This window comes from Neolamprologus multifasciatus, chromosome 6 (genome assembly GCF_963576455.1).
Source record: "Neolamprologus multifasciatus chromosome 6, fNeoMul1.2, whole genome shotgun sequence".
In the NCBI taxonomy this organism is placed as follows: domain Eukaryota; kingdom Metazoa; phylum Chordata; class Actinopteri; order Cichliformes; family Cichlidae; genus Neolamprologus; species Neolamprologus multifasciatus.
In genome coordinates this window covers 22,649,941-22,672,841 of record NC_140444.1, presented here as the reverse complement: position 1 = coordinate 22,672,841, position 22,901 = coordinate 22,649,941, and the positions used below count along the sequence as shown (strand labels likewise).

At 39.4% G+C, this 22,901-nt stretch overlaps 1 protein-coding gene and 1 non-coding gene across 7 annotated transcripts in view; both read left to right on the top strand.

The window, feature by feature from the left end:
- The first annotated feature begins 361 nt into the window (after nucleotides 1-361).
- Nucleotides 362-443, top strand: trnas-uga (transfer RNA serine (anticodon UGA)). Its single transcript has one exon. It is a non-coding gene; the product is annotated as a tRNA-Ser (tRNA).
- An 11,059-nt stretch (nucleotides 444-11,502) lies between these two features.
- rnf24 (ring finger protein 24) overlaps nucleotides 11,503-22,901 on the top strand; it is a 31,701-nt gene continuing 20,302 nt past the window's right edge. The window contains exons 1-2 of one of the 6 annotated variants that reach the window (XM_085161858.1): nucleotides 12,018-21,924; nucleotides 22,112-22,154. Coding sequence is in view for 3 of the 6 variants with exons in the window: in XM_085161854.1 (XP_085017980.1) it covers nucleotides 22,041-22,081 (41 nt within the window). In the remaining 3 variants the exon portion in view is untranslated. The other 5 variants (XM_085161854.1, XM_085161855.1, XM_085161852.1 and 2 more) reach the window with 5 other exon arrangements.

The following is a 22,901-nucleotide window of genomic DNA, read 5'->3' as shown; positions in this document are numbered from 1 at the left end:
TGGCGACCGTGGAAAGGAAAAACTCCCTCTTAACAGGAAGAAACCTCCATCGGAACCAGGCTCGAGGCAGGGCAGCCACCTGCAACCAAATGGGGATGATGGGAGCAAAGACAGGGCAAAAAACATGTTGTGGAAGAGAGCCAGATAGAAATAAAAACTGATTAAATGAAGAGGTTTGTAAGCGCATAGTGAATGAAAAAAGGTGAGTGAACAGGAAACACTCCGTTCATCATGGGAAGCCCCAACAGTACTTTATTGGAGTGATATGGCACTATGAGCTCTTCAAGACAAGATTTGGCCTTATTATTTAAAACCTCATTATTTAAGACCTTGTATTTGAGGGGAAGGGTGCTAACTTGCAGCTGTGATGGCCAAGTGGTTAAGGCGTTAGACTTGAAATCCAATGGGGTTTCCTTGCGCAGGTTCAAATCCTGCTCACAGCGTAGTTCTCAACTTCACAGCTGACATATTGCTCTCACAAACCAGTCAGCCTAACCTGGAGGTAAAGCATCTACTAATCAGTTAGTGGATTGATTCCTGGCTCCAGTATAGATGCCTTGGGCAAGATACTGATGCCCATTGGAATATGAACAGGTGTGACTGTTAGATAAAAGCACTTAAGCATAGAAAAACTGTTAATATATGCGCAATGTTTTGAATCTGGGAGAGTAGAAAAACGCTATATAATAATTACTCCCAACATTTAAATTAAACTTGGTGCCAATGAAGAGATGCCAAAATGACCTCTAATTTCTTTGGTGTAGTATGAATAACAGGAGAGGTCTTTAATAGTAGGAAAAGCTGTAAAAAATTTATGAAAATACAGTTAAAAGTAAAAAAATCTGTGCCTTCACAATTTCCAAAGACACCCAGCAGGGCAGATTGGACTTTTTGCTGGGCCGATTCTAGCCCCTGGGCTTTATGTTTGACACCCCTGTTGTCAAACAACAGGGCTTGCAGCCTATGAAGTTGACATGGCTTATAAAATCAAAACATCTACATTATAGCAAATACAGCAAACTGAAGAAACTAAGATCATGCTATAAGGCTTGCTTTTTGAGTAACGTTGTACAAATTTATTTGTACTCTAAATATAAAGCAACTGGCACTAGGTAGTCCAAAGATTGTTGCTGCATCATTCTGCTAACACCTCTATAAATTAATTTATTAAAACAATAGCTCTTGTTTACTCAATCAGTAGAAAAAAAACAGCATAAGTCAAGGTGAAAAAAGCGGTTCCTGATACAATCACTTCAATGGGTCGCTACATGAAGATAAAATAAGCACTAAGATGGATGATGAGTTTCAGGAGGCAGGAAGTAGACAAAGATAGACATGTAGAGTGACGGGAATGATAGTGAATACAATTTCCTGCTTTATCTTTAGCCTGAAGAACAAAAAAATGACGCATGATAATCACATTAGCATCCAGGCTCTTTGCAGTGAGTCATCCGGTGCTCCTACAGGGCAGGGGGAAGCTAGCGGTAACCTGCTGACCTGGCCTGTACACATGTTGAGGTTATTTTAGAAGTCCAGGAAAAGGATGAGTGACCAACACCCAGATGCAGTGTTTCACTGAAGTGCAGCTGTGAACCCATTTCCAATCATCAGCTAAGAACAGAAGCAACACCTCAGACAAAAAGTTTGGGAGGGCAGTATATTACAAATAAGAAGGATTTCAAATATAATTACTGTATTTTTCCCCTTAAAGCAGTTATTTTTGGTGCTCTGTCATGGAAAAATACGGTGGTAATAAACTATATGTGAACCTACAATGCTCAGTAGTGGGGAAAACGTCCATGTTTAACCTTTTGAATATATCTATATCTCTACCCATGTAAAAGACAAGAGTGTATAGAGCTAATTAACTAACTCATTTTTTTCTTTTTCTTTTTGCAGCTCAACTTACGACAATGTCTAGAAGACTTCATTTTCCATCCTGCCAGCATGTCTCTGATTGGAAGTGATTAAATGTAGAGTTTATCAGAAGAAGCAGTGACCTGCTGCATTTGGAATCCAGTGAAACAGAACAATTGTTATAAAGCCTTAAAAAAGTGGTATGATGTGCTGCATCTAAAATTATGACACAAATTATTTATGGAACAGTAAACAAGCTACTTCCTCATAATGTCATCCTTTTGTTGTCCAAAAGAGATGGTGGATACAATTTAAGGGGGGAATTAAATTGACCACACTCAAAAGTTAAATGAAGCTGAGGAACAGGCTCAGTGAGGAAAAACCAATACAGAAATGTAGTTCTCGCAAAGTTCAAGGAGGAGGTAGGGCTTTGACTGGGTGTTCTGACATATGTGTGTGTATGGACATGTATGTGTATGTATATGTGTGTGTATACTTTTGTATGTGATTATGTATTTGTATATTTGTTTCTCTCTTGGCATGTTACTTGCAATTAAAGCCAAATAAATGTAACAAATTGAAAAGAAGGATTTGTGATAGGATAGGGCATAAACAAGGAAACAAATGTAATGATTAGTAGTTACTGAATTGTAGAAAGTTGGTGGGATTAAATAAGCACATGTTTCTTCCTACTCCTTTTTGACCTTATTAAATTTATTCTTATAATTATTGTTGTTGTTATTGTATTTTAACATGTTCAAAATGAAGCCACGGTGCGAAAAATAGATTGCAGACTCTGAATTAGATTTAACTCATAACTACAGATGATGGTGTGCCGGTTGGCATTGTCGCCTCACAGCAAGAAGGTGCTGTATTTGAATCCATGGCCAGCTGGGGCTTTTCTGTGTGGAGGCTGCATGTTCTCTCCATGCCTGTGTGGGCTCTCTCTGGGCTCTCTGGCTCCGTCCCACAATCCATGCATGAGTTAACTGGCAATTCTAAATTGGCCGTAGGTGTGAATGATTGCCTGTCTCTGTCTGTTAGCTCTGCTACAGGCTGTTCTGTACCCTGTCTTTCGTCCTATGACAGCTGGGATAGTCTTCAGCCCCCCTCCCGAGCCTGAATTGGTTAAGCAAGAGAAAATGGACAGAAGGATCACAGCTACAGTTGTGCATCGCTAGTACTCGCCCTCCTTCATTCTTTGATCCACGTGAGGTCAACAAACACACTGTTGTTTCCATCTGGGCTGTGTTTGCTGTGTTTGTCACTGGATATGCCGCCTCGTTACAAGCCACTCTGCTATGTGTATCCCACTGGGAGCACTGGGGGAGTTATTAGACTGTAGGCCTCTCTTGTTACAAAACATGCACTGCAGCTGAACAGCCTTGCTGATTCTAAATGTCACAGAAACTGCAGGAGATGCTGACTCTCTCACATGCTGCATGTTCTTCAAGTTTTTAATCACAGCTCGTCGGCTTTGTAAACAAAGTCTTGAACATGGGTGATCTGCACAGCAGCACAAACTTTAAATGAAAGAAGGTGGACTCCTAAGAGGTTAAAGTTGGACAATAACAGCGTTATTAAAGAGTCAACACAATGACGCATTTTAAAACCCTCATATAAAATAGGATTATATAGCAGTATCTCAATGCATTTGACCATGTAGACATAGTCAAGGCAACCTGCTGATGTTCAAACTGAGCATGAGAATAAGGAACAAAGGTGATTTAAGTGACTTTGAATGTGGCATGGTGTATGGTGTAAACACACCATTTCAGAAACTGATGGTCTACTAGGATTTTCCCACACAACCATCTCTATGGTTTACACGGAATAGCCTGGAAAAAAATAGAAATTATCCAGTGAGCCGCAGTTCTAATGGGTGAAAATGCCTCATCGATGCCAGAGGTCAAATGTGAATGGTCAACTGCTTGGAGCTGATCACGTCCATCCCTTCAGGACCACAGTTTACCCATCTTCTGCTGGCTGCTTCCAGTATGATAAGTGCTCAGATGTCCTCCACTGTCACCAAATCACAGTCCAATAGGGCAAGTTTGGGATGCTGAAAAAGAAGGCGCAGTTTTCATCCTATCATAGTTTAAGTTCAGTTGCTCCCCAGGCATCCTTTATTTTATTTCATTTTTTAAACACCCGTCCTGCTTGCTGTGCCAAACACATTGGTTTTCCCAATAGGACCACTATACACTCTCTGTGGGCTCCTCTTGTTAATCTTTTCTATTTTATTTATTTACGGCCAATGGGGAGTGGCAGGAATGGGAATCCCCCCCACCCTGCCTCAGGCATCCTTAATGACAGCTGGTGAGACTCGATTCATTTGTTTTGTGAGGTAGCTGACGGCCCACCAGCTAACATACAGTATACTATCAATGATGCCAGTGATGGTAAAGCACAACTGACACTGCTGAAAATACAATTAATACAACTACAAACCATCTATTTTCACTAGATAAATCATTTTTGGAAAGCAGATATTAAATTTTTACCATATTTATTTACATCAAAGTAGCAGGAATGCAATTCAAGTTCAAATTATTTATGTTTGTTATGCTTAAGAAATACCAAAGTATTATTATTAACGTCTTGAGACTATATCCCATTAAAATACAGCAACATTCATTTTCCTGTTGCTACCATAGACAATATGCTACAGTGGGGCAAAAAAGTATTTAGTCAGCCACCGATTGTGCAAGTTCCCCCACTTAAAATGATGACAGAGGTCAGTAATTTGCACCAGAGGTACACTTCAACTGTGAGAGACAGAATGTGAAAAAAAAATCCATGAATTCACATGGTAGGATTTGTAAAGAATTTATTTGTAAATCAGGGTGGAAAATAAGTATTTGGTCACCTCAAACAAGGAAAATCCCTGGCTCTCACAGACCTGTAACGTCTTCTGTAAGAAGCTTTTCTGTCCCCCACTCGTTACCTGTATGAATGGCACCTGTTTGACCTCATCATCTGTATAAAAGACACCTGTCCACAGCCTCAACCAGTCAGACTCCAAACTCCGCCATGGCCAAGACCAAAGAGCTTTCGAAGGACACCAGGAAAAGAATTGTAGACCTGCACCAGACTGGGAAGAGTGAATCTACAATAGGCAAGCAGCTTGGTGTGAAAAAATCAACTGTGGGAGCAATCATCAGAAAATGGAAGACATACAAGACCACTGATAATCTCCCTCGATCTGGGGCTCCACGCAAGATCTCATCCTGTGGGGTCAAAATGATCATGAGAACGGTGAGCAAAGATCCCAGAACCACACGGGGGGACCTGGTGAATGACCTGCAGAGAGCTGGGACCAAAGTAACAAAGGTCACCATCAGTAACACACTACAACGGCAGGGAATCAAATCCCGCAGTGCCAGACGTGTTCCGCTGCTGAAGCCAGTGCATGTCCAGGCCCGTCTGAAGTTTGCCAGAGAGCACATGGATGATACAGCAGAGGATTGGGAGAATGTCATGTGGTCAGATGAAACCAAAGTAGAACTTTTTGGTATAAACTCAACTCGTCGTGTTTGGAGGAAGAAGAATACTGAGTTGCATCCCAAGAACACCATACCTACTGTGAAGCATGGGGGTGGAAACATCATGCTATGGGGCTGTTTTTCTGCCAAGGGGACAGGACGACTGATCCGTGTTAAGGACAGAATGAATGGGGCCAAGTATCGTGAGATTTTGAGCCAAAACCTCCTTCCATCAGTGAGAACTTTGAAGATGAAACGAGGCTGGGTCTTCCAACATGACAATGATCCAAAATACACCGCCCGGGCAACAAAGGAGTGGCTCCGTAAGAAGCATTTGAAAGTCCTGGAGTGGCCTAGCCAGTCTCCAGACCTCAACCCCATAGAAAATCTGTGGCGGGAGTTGAAAGTCCGTGTTGCTCGGCGACAGCCCCAAAACATCACTGCTCTTGAGATCTGCATGGAGGAATGGGCCAAAATACCAGCTACTGTGTGTGCAAACCTGGTAAAGACCTATAGTAAACGTTTGACCTCTGTTATTGCCAACAAAGGTTATGTTACAAAGTATTGAGTTGTATTTTTGTTATTGACCAAATACTTATTTTCCACCCTGATTTACGAATAAATTCTTTACAAATCCTACCATGTGAATTCATGGATTTTTTTTTCACATTCTGTCTCTCACAGTTGAAGTGTACCTCTGGTGCAAATTACTGACCTCTGTCATCATTTTAAGTGGGGGAACTTGCACAATCGGTGGCTGACTAAATACTTTTTTGCCCCACTGTACATAAATACAGTCATCTGTTTATATTCTGCACATCTTTTAAACTGCATGTATATATTAACTATTTTATTGCTGCTCTAAGTTTTGCATTTTAATATCTACGCATGTAAACGACAAGACTGTATAGTGCTAACACACCCAAGCGGGCAGGGGAACTGTACTTACACAAGTACAAGAACAACTTGTCTCTGAAATGTAAACACGGAGTGACAGCAGCACCTTTGAATGAATACATCACACCCACTTTCATCCTCTGAAAGGATACATGCAGCAAGTTATAATGTCAGAGGGCAAAGGGCAACAGTATGTAACATATAACACGTGGCTGTTTTAACTGAAGCATTTTAGGACACAAAAATTATATATATTTTTTATTAGTATTTCAGTTTGAGGACAGAAACTATGGTCTGTCCTCAAACACAGAAATATAGAAATACTGCATTAATGTTCTCAAAAATATTTTAGATCCAACATAAACAAAATCCTTCAGGTTTCCCATTTTTTGAGTGCAGCACAGCCTAAAAACCACAACTCTGCCCTCTACAGGCAAAGTTCAGCACTGCTGTGGATAAATCCGTCCAATAACTTTAACATTCCTTTCATGTTTCCTACTGATGTTTTCTAACCTTCCTAATGACTTTCTCTGTGTAAAAGTCCCAGCTTCCCTTGTGTTAAAGTGTCACTGGCACTGTAATTGCTGGTAAGAATAAAAGCACAATGAAGTGACATCATACTGAACTTTGGCTTTTTATTAATTTAGCACAGTTAGTTTGCCCCATTCTTTTCTCACATTGACTTTAAATGTCTGTTTTTGGTTTATACAGTAAAGCACTGAAAAACACCATTCGTGCTGATCTGTTATGAAGCATAACATGTGGATGGGTCTGCTTACTTTCTCTAAGAGTCAAAACTACACATTAAGTTTTTAATGCACTGTATCTGGGATACAACTGGGCTTTACAGCTTAGCTGTTTACTGTTGCTTTTAATCCGCTATCAACCAGTGCTGCCTTACTTTAAACAGTCATTTTATCATATATCATATATGCTATTTAACCCTTGAAATTTAATTCACCTGTGTTTTTACATTTTGTCTTGATCCCTTTCTGGTACAACTAATAAAAAAAAGCTTTTTTTTTTTATATCTTATCATTTTTGAAAGGTGGTATTATGTCAAATAATAATTGGTGTTTTCCTGTTTGTATTTTTCTCACGTACAGAGAGTGTAACAGTCTTTCTGTGCAGTGGATGTACAGCGTCTTCACATGTGAAATATTTTGGGTCCTGTGTAATTCATCATCATCACCACTGGAGGGAAGCAAATATGCATTAATACGACTCTGCCATGAGGGCCAGTCACAAATTACACCAAGCAAAGGTATGTTTCTCTGCCCTGGACTGGACTTGTGGATTGTGATAGATTCCTGTAACCTCAAGAAATAAAACAGGGTGAAAATCTTTGAAAAATATTGCCCCGATTGACAATTATATCGTGTACTATAAAGGCTTCACGTACTGTAATAAATCTGTTTTGTTTTTTGTTGATACTTAACTCTGGTTTTCTTTCTTAATTATCCAAAAAGCTGTGGCAATCTGCAAACTCCATAATATGTCATAGTTCACGCTGCTACAGTAGATTTGAGATTTGCTATGATTTTCTGCACACCAAGTAGACCTGAAGATACTGAATCCATCGGAGTGTGAGTGAGAGTGTGAATGTTAGACAAAGTGCTTAGGCACATATAAAAGTGCTGCATGAAACATGCATGTGGCTGGGTGAATGACACTTATAGTAAAAAGTACTTTGAGCGCTCAGTTTGACTAGAAAGGCACTATATAAATGGCAGACCATTAACCATTAGTTACTACTGGTTATTTCCTCTACGCAAGCCTTTGTTTTACAAACACTACCAGGATCATTAGACATAGTGAACCATGGTAAATGTACTTTTTCACAAAAAATATATCAAACTTCAAGCATGTTTTACAAGTCATTAAACATACGTATCAGTTTATGGTGATTGAACAAAGTGATTTTATGGCTAAAAGTAGACTTACAGGAGTGTCACAGTTACTTAAGCCCTTGGTACAGGGTGGATGTATGCAAGCGTGTGTGCATGGCTCACATTATGGGCCATTTACCACAATGCTCATCTGTGCTGCTGAAAATACGTTAACACAACAGTCTTTTCTATGCTGGTGAAGCACACAAGACAGTAGTGTATATGCAGATCTGGGCATAATGGCAATCGACATACTGGAGGAAGTGTAATACGGTGATAATAAACCTCCTCTCTCCAATTCTTCTGAAATAATCCCACCATTCAGGCAGTACCAAGCAGCAGCCTCCTCCTGCTGTCCCATGGAAGGGAAGGAGGACCAGTGCCAGACTTGTACCTAGTCTGCAATCCTTCAATGGGCTTTTGTGGATGCTGCCATCCTCCTCCCCCAGCCAACCCCGGCAGCCCATTCAGGAGTGTCACATGGCACTCCCACTCTGGTCCCATCTTACAATGTGGCCCTGTCATTGGCACCTCATTGACATGCGCTCATGGTGATGTGCATCGGGGAATGGTCGTGCTCTTCCACTAGTTTCAAAGGAAATGAAGTGCCGGGCTGGGTGGCCAAAGTGTGGCTTCCTGGATACGGTGTTCATATTTCTTGGAAGGAAGTGCTGAAATGTGTGTCAGGAGCTGGCAACGAGTTTCAGCAAAAGTAACATGCCAACCTCCCACAACCTTTAACTCCGTTACTACTGTGAATGAATGGCAAATTGCAATGACGATAACGATAGTCTTGCTAATACAATAAGAGTGTAGAATGAGTTACAGTTAAAGTTTTCAAAATAACTAATTTTCTTTTGTTGTGTTTAAATCTCATTTTAGTGCCAATGATGGCATTTTGTCACCTGTGGGTGGATAAATAATTCTTAGCCTGCAGATACATATACGTATATATATATATATGTATATATGTATATATATATATATATATATATATATATATATATATATATATATATATATATACATATATATGTAAAAAAAAAACCTTAAAGTTGACATATTTTTATTAGTTTGATGTGCTCAAGTTTAATAATCAAATCTGGTATTTGCCATAAAATGAAGAAAAAAAATCAATTTGAACAAACAGAACAGAGATATGTAGATAAAACTCATAAACTGACCTCATAAACCAGGGTAAGAGGAACAAGATAAAAACTGAACATCTGCAATATGCTAAATACAGACGGAAACACAAACATAGACTAACTGCTAAAAAGAATCTTTTAAAAAGTAGTTTTCAAAGATGATCTTATCTGAGGACCTCAGGCCGAACATTGGCTGATAAGAAAGGATGAGACTTGCTATAAAAATAAATGAACAAAGAAAGAAGAGCCCTTGCAACAGGTTTTGCTTGTCAGTGCTTTAGCAGCAAAGGAAATCAAGAGGTAAGTAATCTGATGAAGCATGAGTCACCTACCAAAATGTCTCTAAATCTCTGTCATGTATTATTATCATATTAGATTTCATTAAAATAAAACCGATTTCAGAGAAAATCCCCACTTGCCTTTCTGTGCGGTAAAGATTAACCTAAAATTAGGCACTGATCTCCAAATTAGGTCATTTTAAGATATTACTGCCAGTTACGGTTCTGCTTCTCTGCCCTCACTAAAAAAAAGGACAAGAACCACATTTATTTTTAAATCTGAGAAAAACCTGAGCATGCAGTTCACTACAGCAGACATGAATAAACAATGTCTGCTGCTATTACAACCACCCTTAAAACAAGGGTTCACTTTAGAACCTGTGCTGGTTCTTAACAGCAAAGAAATTATTCTGTCTTTTTGATTTGCTTCTTAAAATAATGAATCCTATGTAAATGTTTTAGGCTAGCAATGGCGAAAAATATTTAGGATGTTTACATCATATTGAACTACTAACATTTCACCTTCTAATAAAGTATAATGTTGGATGGTTTAATGACTAATAATAGTTGTTTCTTTTAGATATTTAGAGATAGATTACAAACAATTGTAGGTTTGAATAACATTAAATAATACTGAAGGGTGTTTGCTTCTTTAACATGGTAACAGTTGAGTCACTATAGTTAAACATGTTAGTAGCATGTAAATTAATAGATTTTCACTCAGTAACCTTGTATGCTTTTCATGAAATATGTTAAGTATATACACTATGACTCATACCCTCATCTTTAGTGATGAGCATTTATTTAGCTCTGACTTTGAGGCACTTAAATACTTCAAAAATCTGTGAGCCAGCTGTGCTCAGTAAATAAAATGCAGGCTAGTAAGCTTCAGTTTCATCCCTGTAAGAATAAAACGCTGAAAGAACTAATCGATGATCAGATTATAAAGACTGATCATATGAGGCCATGTGGACATTTTTACTTTAAATTCTTTTAAGTCTAACCCTACCTTGAGGATCTGAGCACAACTTCCACAACCAAATCAAAGTAAAACACACATAATAATATCACCTGTGGGGACTAAAACAGCAAAAGGAAATAAATATGTTGTAGCTAAAAGCAAATGGGCACTATAATACGGTTCATTAGTTATTTCAAATTCAGGCTAACATGTAAAGAGATATATAATTCATGTAAGGTCTTTCCAATGTTTTGTGACCTAGTAAGCTTTGAAAGTTGTTACATGCAGTATATAATGAACTACAATGCATATAATACTCAGTATAAAATAAACTAAAGCCAATAAATAATAATTTAAAATAAGTGTAGGTTTACTTTTTTGTCATTATGGTTACAGAATGTACAGAAATGGAGATATTATTGCTTGACCGGAGCTAAAACAATTTTGTAATATGTATTTGAAGTTTACTCAACCATTACAAGTTTTGTTACAAAACGCAACGTGTTGTTATTACAACTGAATTTAGTAATTCACCAAGAAAACCGAGAGAACCAAGAAAAACTGTATTAAAGTTTTCAAATAATTGTTTGCTCTTTGGGAATAGAAATACTTTAAAACATTAAAACAGAACTTAGTTGGAGACGATATTCTGTTTTTACAAGAAAATATTTAGAAAACATAAAAATTTAATTCAGAAGATAGGACTTTGTTTTACCATGTGAATGTTAAACGCACGAACTTGTGCTGCACAGTTAGGGGCGGTAACAAAACAAATGTTTGAAGTTCAAAGCCTCAAAAAGGTGAGCTCAATATTTATGTCGATAAATCAGGAAATGACTGCACTAAAAGTCAGCAGCTTCTTTGAAACCTATGAACATTTAGAGAACTAGCATCCGTTCTGACTCCAACCATTATTTGTGAGTGCAGCTTTGCAATCAGCTACGTGACCATCATGTGCAGCATCCCCCTCCCTCCATCCCTAGCATCACTCCCCTCGTACAGGCTGTCCTCAAAACCTCCAGTGGCGTTGCCCGTCTCGGTCTGTGCACGCTGATCCGACTAGCAGGAGGAGGTGGGATCTATATGCTAGTTGTGGTAGTGGGCTAACAAACGACTACGTGCGAACCGTGCAGACTGCCAAGCTCGGTTACCACTCCCATAAGCGCTCTTTTTTCTCTGGAAAAAAACTAAGACCGCCCGCCTCTGAGACAGTTATTCGCCACTGCAAGCTGCTCTCTTACTCATCGCTGATTTTGAATCAAATTAATCAAGAATCGTGATAACCACAACAGCCAGGAGTCGTGAACACCGCAGGCCTGGGGGTTGTGTGATGAGATCGCCGTACAGTGGGGATTTGGTAACGCAGAGATAAGACGGCTTTTTGCTGCCAGGACGAGTTTCGGTTTGGATCGACTTGTCGCCTTTTTTTAAAGCCTATTAGAAGAAGCACGCTGTAGAAGAGCACGGCTACTACTGGGGCTGCTGGGGGATCGCTGGTGAGTTGATAGTACTTTCTTTTTATTTTAATTAACCTGTTATCTGTAGCTGCTAGCTCACTGTCAACTGTTAACATCCAATGAGCCCAACTTGGTAAAAAGCACTGATGCTCCCAGTTTAAGTTCAAAGCCAGCCAAAACTAACAGTATTGCACTAAATTACTCTTCGAGTTATTATAAAGCAACTTAAAATGTTTCAGGGAAATGACTGAATGCTTATGAATCTGTGTAAGTGAACTTAAATGGTTTTTCAGTAGTAAAGGAAAGGGGGTGGAGGGGGGCTGCTCACGTTAAGTAATGCTATGTCATTTGAAGCTAGGGTTAGCCTGACGGCTACTAGCTAGGGAGCCCACGCCCAATTGGTCTCCTGTTCTTTAATGAGCAACAACCATATCATGAATGGCTCAGTTACTCCACAGAGATCCCAGCCTCGTGTGGATAACAATACATAAAACATTATCTGTCTATCTGAGCTCAACGGCTGACCCAAAGTAAAGTAGCTCAGGGATGTCCTCCTATCTCTATGAAATTCCCACTTTGTGCTTATCGCAGTGGTCTCCCTCTCCCCTCATCCACCGCAGGTTAATCGTAAACCCACTTCTTCGCTGTATCGTGGATAGTAATAACCCTCGCGTGGTAGCCAGTGCTTCCGGCAACACTGATAACACGGTGTGAAAAAACATCCGACACGTTAATCAGTGCAAGTGGGTGTAGCTTGTAGTAGTTTATGAGGCTGTTTAGATGGCATGTTCATTTAGTTTGCGTTTTCATGAATCATCGTGGTGTGATCAAAAATGAGGCCCAAGCCCACCTTTATTGGGAGAAATCATGCTCGCTTTGCACCAACTTCTCACAGCAGTACAGTTATTGCCCCTGTACATGGGGAGTGACCAGATGCCCCTCATTATGTGGGACTGCACAGCATTTTATTGCCTTGTCACCTTTGTTCCACATGTTGAGACAGTGGCCTAAATTTTGACTGGCTCTGCAGTACTTGTAGTTTTTTAAAGTCTGGCTTTTAATGCATGTGAAGAAAGCAGGGAAGGCTTTTTACTATGTTCAAGTAGAGGTTAGCCTGTCTGAGCCCATCTGTGCCCATCAGAGAAAGAATTCACCAGAAATGAATGTAACAGAAACTACTTCAAAGAAAATGAAACGACAGTGGGAAATACAGTTTTTCTTCAATTTCACACAGAGGAAAATGTGGCCTGAAGTGACACATAAATGATCAAAATCATCAGATATGGCTTTAAAAAAGCACAACGATTGATGGGTGCATCCCTGCTGAGCTCCAGTGATGATCAGCAGACAGAAAAGCAGCTGAAAATACAGACAATGCACATAATATAAAGAGTATGAGACAATAAGAGCAAACTTCATTGATTGTGGCCAAAAAAAAGTGTTATGCTGTCTTTGTGCTGAACTTGTTTGTGAACTCTAGATGCAATGTTGCAGTATTGCACTGACTCTTGCAAACCTGACTTGCAGCGGTGGTCTCAGCTGTGAAGTAGACAATTTGAGACAATGTAAAGTGTAATCACACATTCAGTGGTGTAATCACCCACTCATTCTAGGAAAAGAAAACATGCAGTCGCAGCATCGAACAGTTTATATTTCAACTGTTCCCTGACGTTCAGGGGTCTAAGAATAGAGTCCTTGGGCACGCTGTATGAACTGTTGCTTTGTGACTTCGGGCTATGAAGTAATTAAATGGCTTGTTCCAAAAGTTTAGACGTTATCCACCAGTACTAATGACAGGTTGGTGCATGTGACTGAATGATATGTACAAAACTGAGTAAAAATGGCTTGGTAGTTCCCCCCAATTTTTTCTTTCCTCTACAAGTAAGGCAAACAGGGATATTTAATTTGTACAATGTAATAATTGGGTTATGTATGTATAATGCCTATATCTAGTGTATTGATAAAGATAGTAGCATTAGCAATCACTCAGTCTTCAAGTGGATTGGTTGTACATTAACACTAACCTGCTCATAAATGTGAAGTCCATTTAATAACGCTTATTTTAACAGCCTTCAAGCATTTGAAGTAGCAGGTTTGATTCTGTGCAGTTTCAGGCATCAAAAAGAAAAGAATTGTAACATTGTAACAAACATTGTAACAAAAGTTTACTACCAGAAAATGTAAGTAAATATTCAGTGAGAGCAGGCAGCGAACAGTCCATGATGGTAATAGCTTGTGAGTCTATGAAAAATAGTGTTAGTTGGAGGAAAAAATGTAGGTTCGTGTATGCACACTTACAGTGTGTTCTTTTATCTATTTTAAATTTTTCACTTTCAGGAAAGCACCAGGCATCTGTTTTCACAGCTGTTAGTTTGTACTTCTCAAATTATTTGACATAACACAACTGGCATGTTGATATCATTAGGTAGCTGAATGAAGCAAAGTGAAGTAAGACAGCATTAAAAAATAAAAGAAAGAAGGAAAAAGTCATCTATCTATGAATTGATGGTGCAACCGATTACACAGAAATTTTCCATGAGGGAAGGAGTGAAGTCCATGCCCATTTACTTAAAAAGTGGGCTGTTTTTTTTCCTCAAGGGCACCTGGTGATGCAACACTGGATGTCTGTAACAGTAAGGGGTTGGGCTTCCTCTTACTTCACTGTCTGACAGAGCATCAATAATTTTTAATTTAATTTAATTTTAATTTTTAATGCCTTCTTTGAAGACTCGTTAGATACTCAGAAAAAACTAGGCAAAGCTGTGTCACAGATACAAAAACATCCACCTGTGATCTCTTAGTTACGCTGCAATAGGTCTAGGCTGCTGGAGGATTCCCATGATGCCTTTAGTACTTCTTCTTCAGTCACATTTTTCACCTACTATGTGTCTACACACATCTGCATTTAATTATTTGTTAATATTAATCTCTGCCTTTCTTCCATGCCTTTGTCCTGTCTTTGTCCGCTCATCCTCGACTGGTAGCGGCAGATGGCGCCTCTTCCTGAGCCTGGTTTTGCTGGAAGTTTCTTCCTGTTAAAGGGAAGTTTTTCCATCCCACTTTCACCAAAGCGCTTGCTTATAGGGAGTCATATGATTGTTGGGGTTTTCTTTGTATTTTTGTAGAGTCTTTACCTGAAAATACAAAGCACTTTGAAGCAACTGCTGGGGTGATATGGTGCTATACAAATAAAATTGAATTGAAGCAAGTAGTTATACTCCAGTCAACTTGCTAAATGCTTCCTTACAGTGTGTTAATGCTTCTTGTGTAATTGTCCTGTTTCAGAGGAAATGAGCATTATCATATTAAGCTGGGAAGCCCCCCCCCCCCACACACACACACACACACCACAAGTGCTCTAATGCTTAAGGGAAAGGTTAAAAAGACTAGTGACTTAACAAATTCATGGTGTATGCTTAAAGCCTGTCCAACATGTTCCAAATATTCTCCGGTCTGGAAATACAAGCTTGATGGCTGCAGCACTTGAGATGTAATTGATCCACAAATCCTTGTGTACGCTCCTGTGCTCACATGTATCTGTATCACAATAAGACTTCACAAATGATAACAATTTAATTATTCTTCTCAAGTAAATAAGCCAAAATATAGGGTTTCTATTAGTGAGTATATGGTGAAGAGAGATACTTATGATCCCCTTTGAAAATCATCTAATGCTTAGATTTCACCCACTGATCATTCACTTGCGGCTCTTGGCCTCAACTAAGTACTAAAGTACTAAATTCACTTATGTATGGTCTCACTGATACTAACTATGGGTTCACTGAGTAGTTTTACAGCTTGTTTTCTTTACATAAGTTGCACTTGACGTAGGCTGGTTGTTGATTCCCTGTGGGTGAATAGCAGATAACACTAAGAATTGATATGACTTCAGCTTGTTTTCATGTTTCTACTTGACTTACTCACCCTCACATGACTACAGGTTATTTATACTAACTGTGATCCTGCACTTTGCACATCCAAGGGTCCCATTTCCCTAAAGTAGGTAGTTGTGAAAGGACGCTGCTTGCTACAATTTAAACACGAGCCTGTTCAGCGATCGTGCTGCTTTTTAGAAGGCAAATAAACAGCCGAGAAGTTGCAAATAAAATGAAGAGCAGAAAAGAAAGTAAAACTTTGACAGTCAAATGGAAACTGATTAATGAGGTTGCATGGAGTGCTGAAAGGAGGGTGAAAAAAGAAACTGGTGAAAAAAGAAACTGCAGAGAAGCACAGGGGCAAGAGTGCTATGAGGCAGCTGTGTGTGTCAGTTTTCTCGTATTAGTGTCGTCTTGTGTTACTGTGAAAGTCCACTGAGGAACGATGACGAGCTCATGGAGACGGAGACAGACAAAAATGGTTAAAAAGAAAGAGAAATCAATCAAATGTTCAAGTATGGCTTGAATATAGCCTCAAAAAACATACTCTAAAAGTTAGCATGAAGTAGGCAGCAGATTTTCTCATTTAGAAGCAACACTATCGAGGCTAAACCAAGCGAAAAATAACAACTTATCACCGCACACAAAACACCATAGATGAAAAACCATGAAGGTAAACTCTAATCGCAAAGGTACATGAGTGAATTACAGCGTGGTAGACTAGTGAAAGCGAAAGAACGCTCAAAGAAACTTGTAAACAAGTGAGCCTTTGGGGTTTGAACATTAAGCCAAAGCACAAGTGCCAAAACATGCCAAGCTTCAAATGGCCATTTGTTGCTTCCGCCAAAAGGGAGTCAATCCCTATAGACTACAGACGCCCATGTACAGCCTGGTACACAAGTGGTTTTGCTGTTTGTAGGTTATTTCCCCGCTCATGACACCCCTACTATGAGCCTTTGTCTCAATTGTGGCTTGAAGTTATAGTTAAATTAGCTTTTCTTGTAACAAATTGTCAAGGCCTTTTAATTTTGCTGTTTATATTTCAGCACTGACTGCCGCTTTGTTTGTCACATCTTAAACTGAACCATGAGGTGGGAGTGACCGCTCTGATTCACTCATGTTTTGACCAGTGTGTCAGGAGCAAAAATTTCCAAGGCCACCTTGTACCTGACTGAGCCACTAGCTTTGACAATATACAGTAATTAATGCTGGCGGGATGGGAACAGGCTGTACTGATATCATAAAACTCTAATTAGCCTACTGCAAATACAGCCCTTCTGTATACTACACCAGTGGTTCTAAAGCTGTGGTGTGGAGGCAAGGCAGGTAGAGTACAGACAAGCAGGGAAAAAAATATGAATATGAAAGTCGAGTGAATATGAGGTTGTTGATGTTGGAGACTTTTTTCTTTTTGGTTAATGATGGTTAAACGTTGTGGTTTGTAAACGTTTTGGCTTTTGAACTGGGACATGCCAGAAAATCCTCAAAATCCTGTACTACTGCATTCATGTTTCATCTATTATTATTAAGTAATCACACCAGTCCCCAGTGTCTCTTTAATGACTTCCTTTTATAAAACTGTTCCTGGCTTTCTGTCTCTGTTGCAGGGAGATAAAATTAATAAAGAGTGATTTATTTTGAGGTGTCTACAAATGACTGGTTACCTATTGTAAAAACGCCCTCCTCACTGATTCACATGTGTTGAGTCGGTAAATATGCACAGGTAGATTAAAAAGTAAGGCTAACACCATATCGAACAGCCAATCAGCAAATGAGGGGCGGCGTCTTTGCTAGTGACAAAGGATACTCAACATTTCCGGCACTAGAAAAGGAGCCTTACAGTTAACGCTTTCTAGGGAAACTTAATGATGACGAAGACTGCTTGTTATATGTGTGGATTTCATGCATGTTTCTGAATGTATAAGTGCGCATGTAGTTCTGTTAGGTGTCATCAGTTGCTATGAGCTCGCCCCCGTTGACAACCCTGTCTCCCACGTCTCCATAACTAGAATTACAGCTACAGTGACCTACTTATTGTAGAACCTGGTCCAACTTTGGAAAAGCAAGCGTTTGTGGGCACTGCTAGCCAAAAGTAAATAGTGAGATGCACAACCATATCTTTATCTGCTGCATACAAAACATAATCCATCTTTTTCATTGAATTACTGTTTAAAAATGTGCTTTTTAAAGCTTTCTTCTCTCACGCTGAGGCTTGTATCATACCCTTGTCTTAAGGCATAAGGATCAGCTGTGTTTAGATTCAGTTATCTGAACATTAAACTGCTGAAAATATGATATGTAAGTGAAGTGTCATGTGAGTGCAGACATTTCACTTTTCGCTGCCAGCACATTTTAAACAGCCCCTTACTCTGCCTGTGAGGCCCTGGTGTTTGTTGCTGCCCTTTGGCATATTAAGTTTCAGATGTGCAAATCTCATGGCCGTTCATGGCTGCTAGTGGAAATTTCCACTGCTCTTCATACAGCATCTTGTGTATTATAATGCTGAGGGCTGATAACAAGAAACTGTACAACACATTTAAAAGTTTAGGCGTTGTTTTAAAAGCAGTTTGGTGTTTATTTATATAGGTAACGTTTTTTTTTTCCTTTTTTTAAGCTTTTAACTACTTTTTCCTCTTTGGAACCCAGTGGCAGTAAAACTCATCAGCTGCTAGACAAAAGAAAGTAGAAACATAGAGGGATCATGTGGTACTCGTTCAAAAAGGTTCAGCTTCTATTGATCAGAAGGTCAAGGCAGGATTGTGGGTGTTGGATGTGGGGTGTGTTCTTTACGTTTAAGGTTTACAAACAGTGAGTTATATCATTAATAAGTTACACAATGCTCATCAGGAGGTGTGGTGATGAGCAAATGGATAGGGAAGGTTCCTATCCTGGTTGTTCATTGAAAATATTAGGTCTGTATCCAAGGGTGACCCTTTTTAACGTTCTTAGAAGGACTTTATTCTGTAGTGGCTACATTGTCGTCTGGTTTGTTTTAGTGGGTTTAACGTACGTGTAGATTTTTCTATCAGGCGGACCTATCAGACTCAAGTAGATGTGAATGTTTTACAGTGTGAAACAACTGCATAACATTGTTTTACTTTCAGTCTGTTGCACAGATAAATCATGAGTCACTGGCTTACTGGAAAAGTTCCTTCATGGGTTGTAGTCAGTTAAAAAAAAAGTTATGAAATAGTTTAAAAGTTGAAACTGCCTGCCAGCAGAGGTGAAAAAGTGCAGTCTGAGACATTGTCTTTGCTCCTCTCTTAGTTAGGAAGTTGATGTTATCCCCAGGAGAAGCACAGTGTTCCGACAAATGGGAAGCAACAGCTTTCCCATTATTTTTTCCGGCTTGTTTTTGTCTCGGGTCTAAGGAGAGCTGTTGCTTCAAATTAAACGGAGTTGAAAGTTTGTGATCGAATCAGAATCAGGCTCAGTTGTAGGTAGGAACAAAACAAACACAGACTGCGAATGTACACAAATATCTGAAGTTTCATTGATTTTTTTTCTTCATGTGTGTCCTTATGATGACTTTCTTTTGTAGAAAATTGATTGTAGACTTCCCAGTAAGTTAGGCAGCACGTGTTGCTTCATTTTATAAAACTGTGGAAACAATCTGAGTTAAGTTTTTCAGTTTTCTCTGGTTAGAGAAATGTTCTGCACGTGCTGGCTGGCTTTATCAGTGCTCGCTTTATAATTTTACTATGTTTGTATAACCAAATATCTTCAGCTATAAACACAATGTAAAAACAAAAACAAAAACGTGGACTCAATTGTAGTTACATTTATTGGGAGGTGCACACCAGGTTACGTAGAAGGTTGCGGCGTAGGGTTAGGTGGGGTTCCACTTATGGTGTAAGTTACGACGTAGATCTGACGCACAAGTATAATTTGCGTGTAATTGTTCCTCTTGTCACGTATTACATGGTTGTTGTTTTTACAGTCTGCTGCTGACCTTCGTGATGTTATGTGCCCTGTGTATTGTGTTTACGTACATCCTGCTGACACAAAAACAACAAATTCTGCAGATACACCCTGATAATGTTGTTGTTGTTGTTTTTTTTTAATCCCATGATTCGGCAGGCAAAATGTATCCTTTGTGTCCTTTAGTCATTGTGCTGTGGCACTGTACTTTGGGCATTGTGCAGTCAGTTCTGCTAAAATAGTCGTGTATGTAACCGCTTGACGATAGCGATGCATGATTCTGCTGCTTGTGACACGCATCACAAGCTTACGTGTGTTCAGCATTAACGCAAAGTACTGGACATTTCAGTGTTCAGTTGTGAACATTTTATGAGGAACTCCTTTGCTCGTCATGCCTCTTCCTGTGTGTATTCATCCCCAAGATGTGACATTAAACTGAAGAATTGTGATTGGTCGTGTGGATCATGCAACTTCTTGAAATAAACTCTGTGCAAGAATATGCTGTTATCATTAGGAAACCCACATATAGGAGCTCAATGTGGAGTAACTCTTTCTAGTCCCATCGCACATGAATCTGGACAATAAAATATCAGGTCAGACAAAAGGTGAACATCATAAGTCATGTTTCCCTCATTTGTACTTTGCACGTACTCGTTTCTATTTTACTCTTGATGAAAATAGAATAATTACTTTTGCTTTGTTTTTCTTCAATCATGTCTCACAAAGCCAAGCACAAGGAATGCGAAGATTTTCCCACTCATCCTCATTTCCAATGCATCTGCAGTGTGCATAGCCTTGTTGCTGGTTACGTAATAGGGTGAGGCCGTGTAAAAATGTCTGAGGGACACAGGCAGGTGGTGAAAGAAAGGGAGGAATGAGGAGAGCAGATTTAATACAAAAAGAATGATTTATATCGCCCAGTTCACACTGGCTCCTTTTCTAATACTCTCCTGTGTTTGACAACATGATACCTCTCCCCCCACGCACACACACACACACACACACACACAAAAATTGGAGGTATGTAAGTTGTTGACTGCAAGGGGGTTATATTTCAAGATCTTGATGTACCCACGACCTTGTCAGTCAGCGAATCTTGATACTGAAGGGATGCTGCACAGAGTGAAAGATACAGCCTCATGGTTTAGGGCAAAAGACTTCTTAAACCTTTCTTTCAGTGTGATCGTATTAGCCGTGACCAGCATACCTAAATGACACATCCCAGTAACCAGATCCTACTTGTCTCTCATATAGCAAGCAATAAAACCATAAAGGTAGAGTCATATCTGTGCTGGATTTCAGAGAACAGAGTTAAAGTTCATGGGTCACATGTCAGTTTATGTGCTTTTGTTTACTTTGTGACATTTAAGAACTGTGGAAAGAATTGTTTTTAGTCTCATTATTGTATTTAAACTGTTCCCCATTGACAAAATGCCACTCTTTATGAATGACATTTAAAAACTTAATAATAAAAAATAATACTAGAAATATAAAAATATATAATACGACTAAATACTAGTAGGGTTTTAGTTTTTCCAGTCTGTTTTTCCAGATTGTGCTGAAGACCTCTGTCCTAATTATCTACTATGAGGAACAGATTTGTCAGTGTGTCGCACTCAGATTTCTCCAGAGGTGTTTGCACAGCATGTTTCTGTGGTTAGTTAAGCTCGGGTTTGATGCTGTGTTGGTTGGACATTGTTGACCAATATTGGCCTGATATATCAGACAGAAGCTTTTTTCCTTTGAACTTGAATGCAGATAAAGGAACTGTGTCTTACAGTAGTTACAGTAGTTTGTCCACTTTGGCTCCATTGTTTCTTTGTCTCACAAATAACAGAGCATGCGTCACAATGCGGTTTGGAGTTGAGCCGTGTCTCCAACCTTCCATCTCTACAGTTTGTAAGTCGGAATTGGCCCCAAAACTTCAGTTTCGTCTCAGCTCTTGTTAATACAGAGAAGCCAAAAAGAGTCAGAGAGCAGAGAGGGGCTCGAGTTTGGCAGGGAGCCTTTATGAACAGGGCGCAGATATGATCCAAACAAGTCAACAGATGCACTCAGTGAAAAGGCTCTCAAGGACACAGCATGGCACTTTTTAAAGGCCTGCGTTACAGATAGATGCACACTTTTCTGCTCTTCAGCATGAAAGCACCAATAGGGTATGTATGTGTGAGTTTCTTTATTCTATATTTAACAAAAATATAAGTGATACAGTCTGGAGATAATTTCATTAACATGTAGTTGTGTAACTTGGTAGCTTGAACTACTCGAAGAAATGTGTGAACTGACGCAAGATTGCAACAGAGGACTAATCTTGTAAATGAAAGTGTGTGTTTTGTTTTCAAGTTTTGGAGGTGTTTCTGGAGGTGTTTCTCACATTGTGTCAAAGGTACGCAGCACAGAGGCATGTTTGTTATCGGATAACAAGAGCATGGTTGCCTGGACTGTGTATGTGAAGAAGACAGTTGAGCTCGGGGCTTGAGTTTGGCACATGTGAGGCTACCAAGCTTCAGTTAGCTGGCAAAATTATAAACTAAAATGTCTTTTTTGCTGCTTGTTCATGAATGATTAAACTCATAGGGCCACCGGGAGCCCTATGAGTTTAGGATATTTGAAATTGAATATAATAGACTTTCCCTGATGTTCGTGTAATACTCTGATCTCTACATGCACCACAATGTTTTGCAGGCCAGCAGAGGATGTAAAAGAAACTGTTGTTAAAGTCACAAGAATTTCATTTCTATTCTGAGTCAGCAATTGTCTTTTGAAAGTGTCTTTGGAGGAAAAAACAAACAAAAAACTCGTGGCAACCGTTAGCTTTTGAGTTCAATAGCCTCTCTTCTGAAGACAGCACGCTAGCTTCATTCCTTATCTAAGCTATGCTTATCTTAAACGCCGGATTCCATCCTCTGGGATGTGATACTTACACATACAATTTGGGCTCAGTTTCCTCTGAGATACTACTCAAGCTTGACAAGGCTGTTGTGCCTACTATTTGGGACATTTTTCCAGTTTCATCCCCCTTTAAACTGGTGACTCCATGTGCTCAGTTCACTCAGAGCTCTTTATATTTAAGGGATAAATCTTGGTCCTCGTAGCTTTTACAGTCTGTTAGAAGGAGAACATCAGGTCCTTT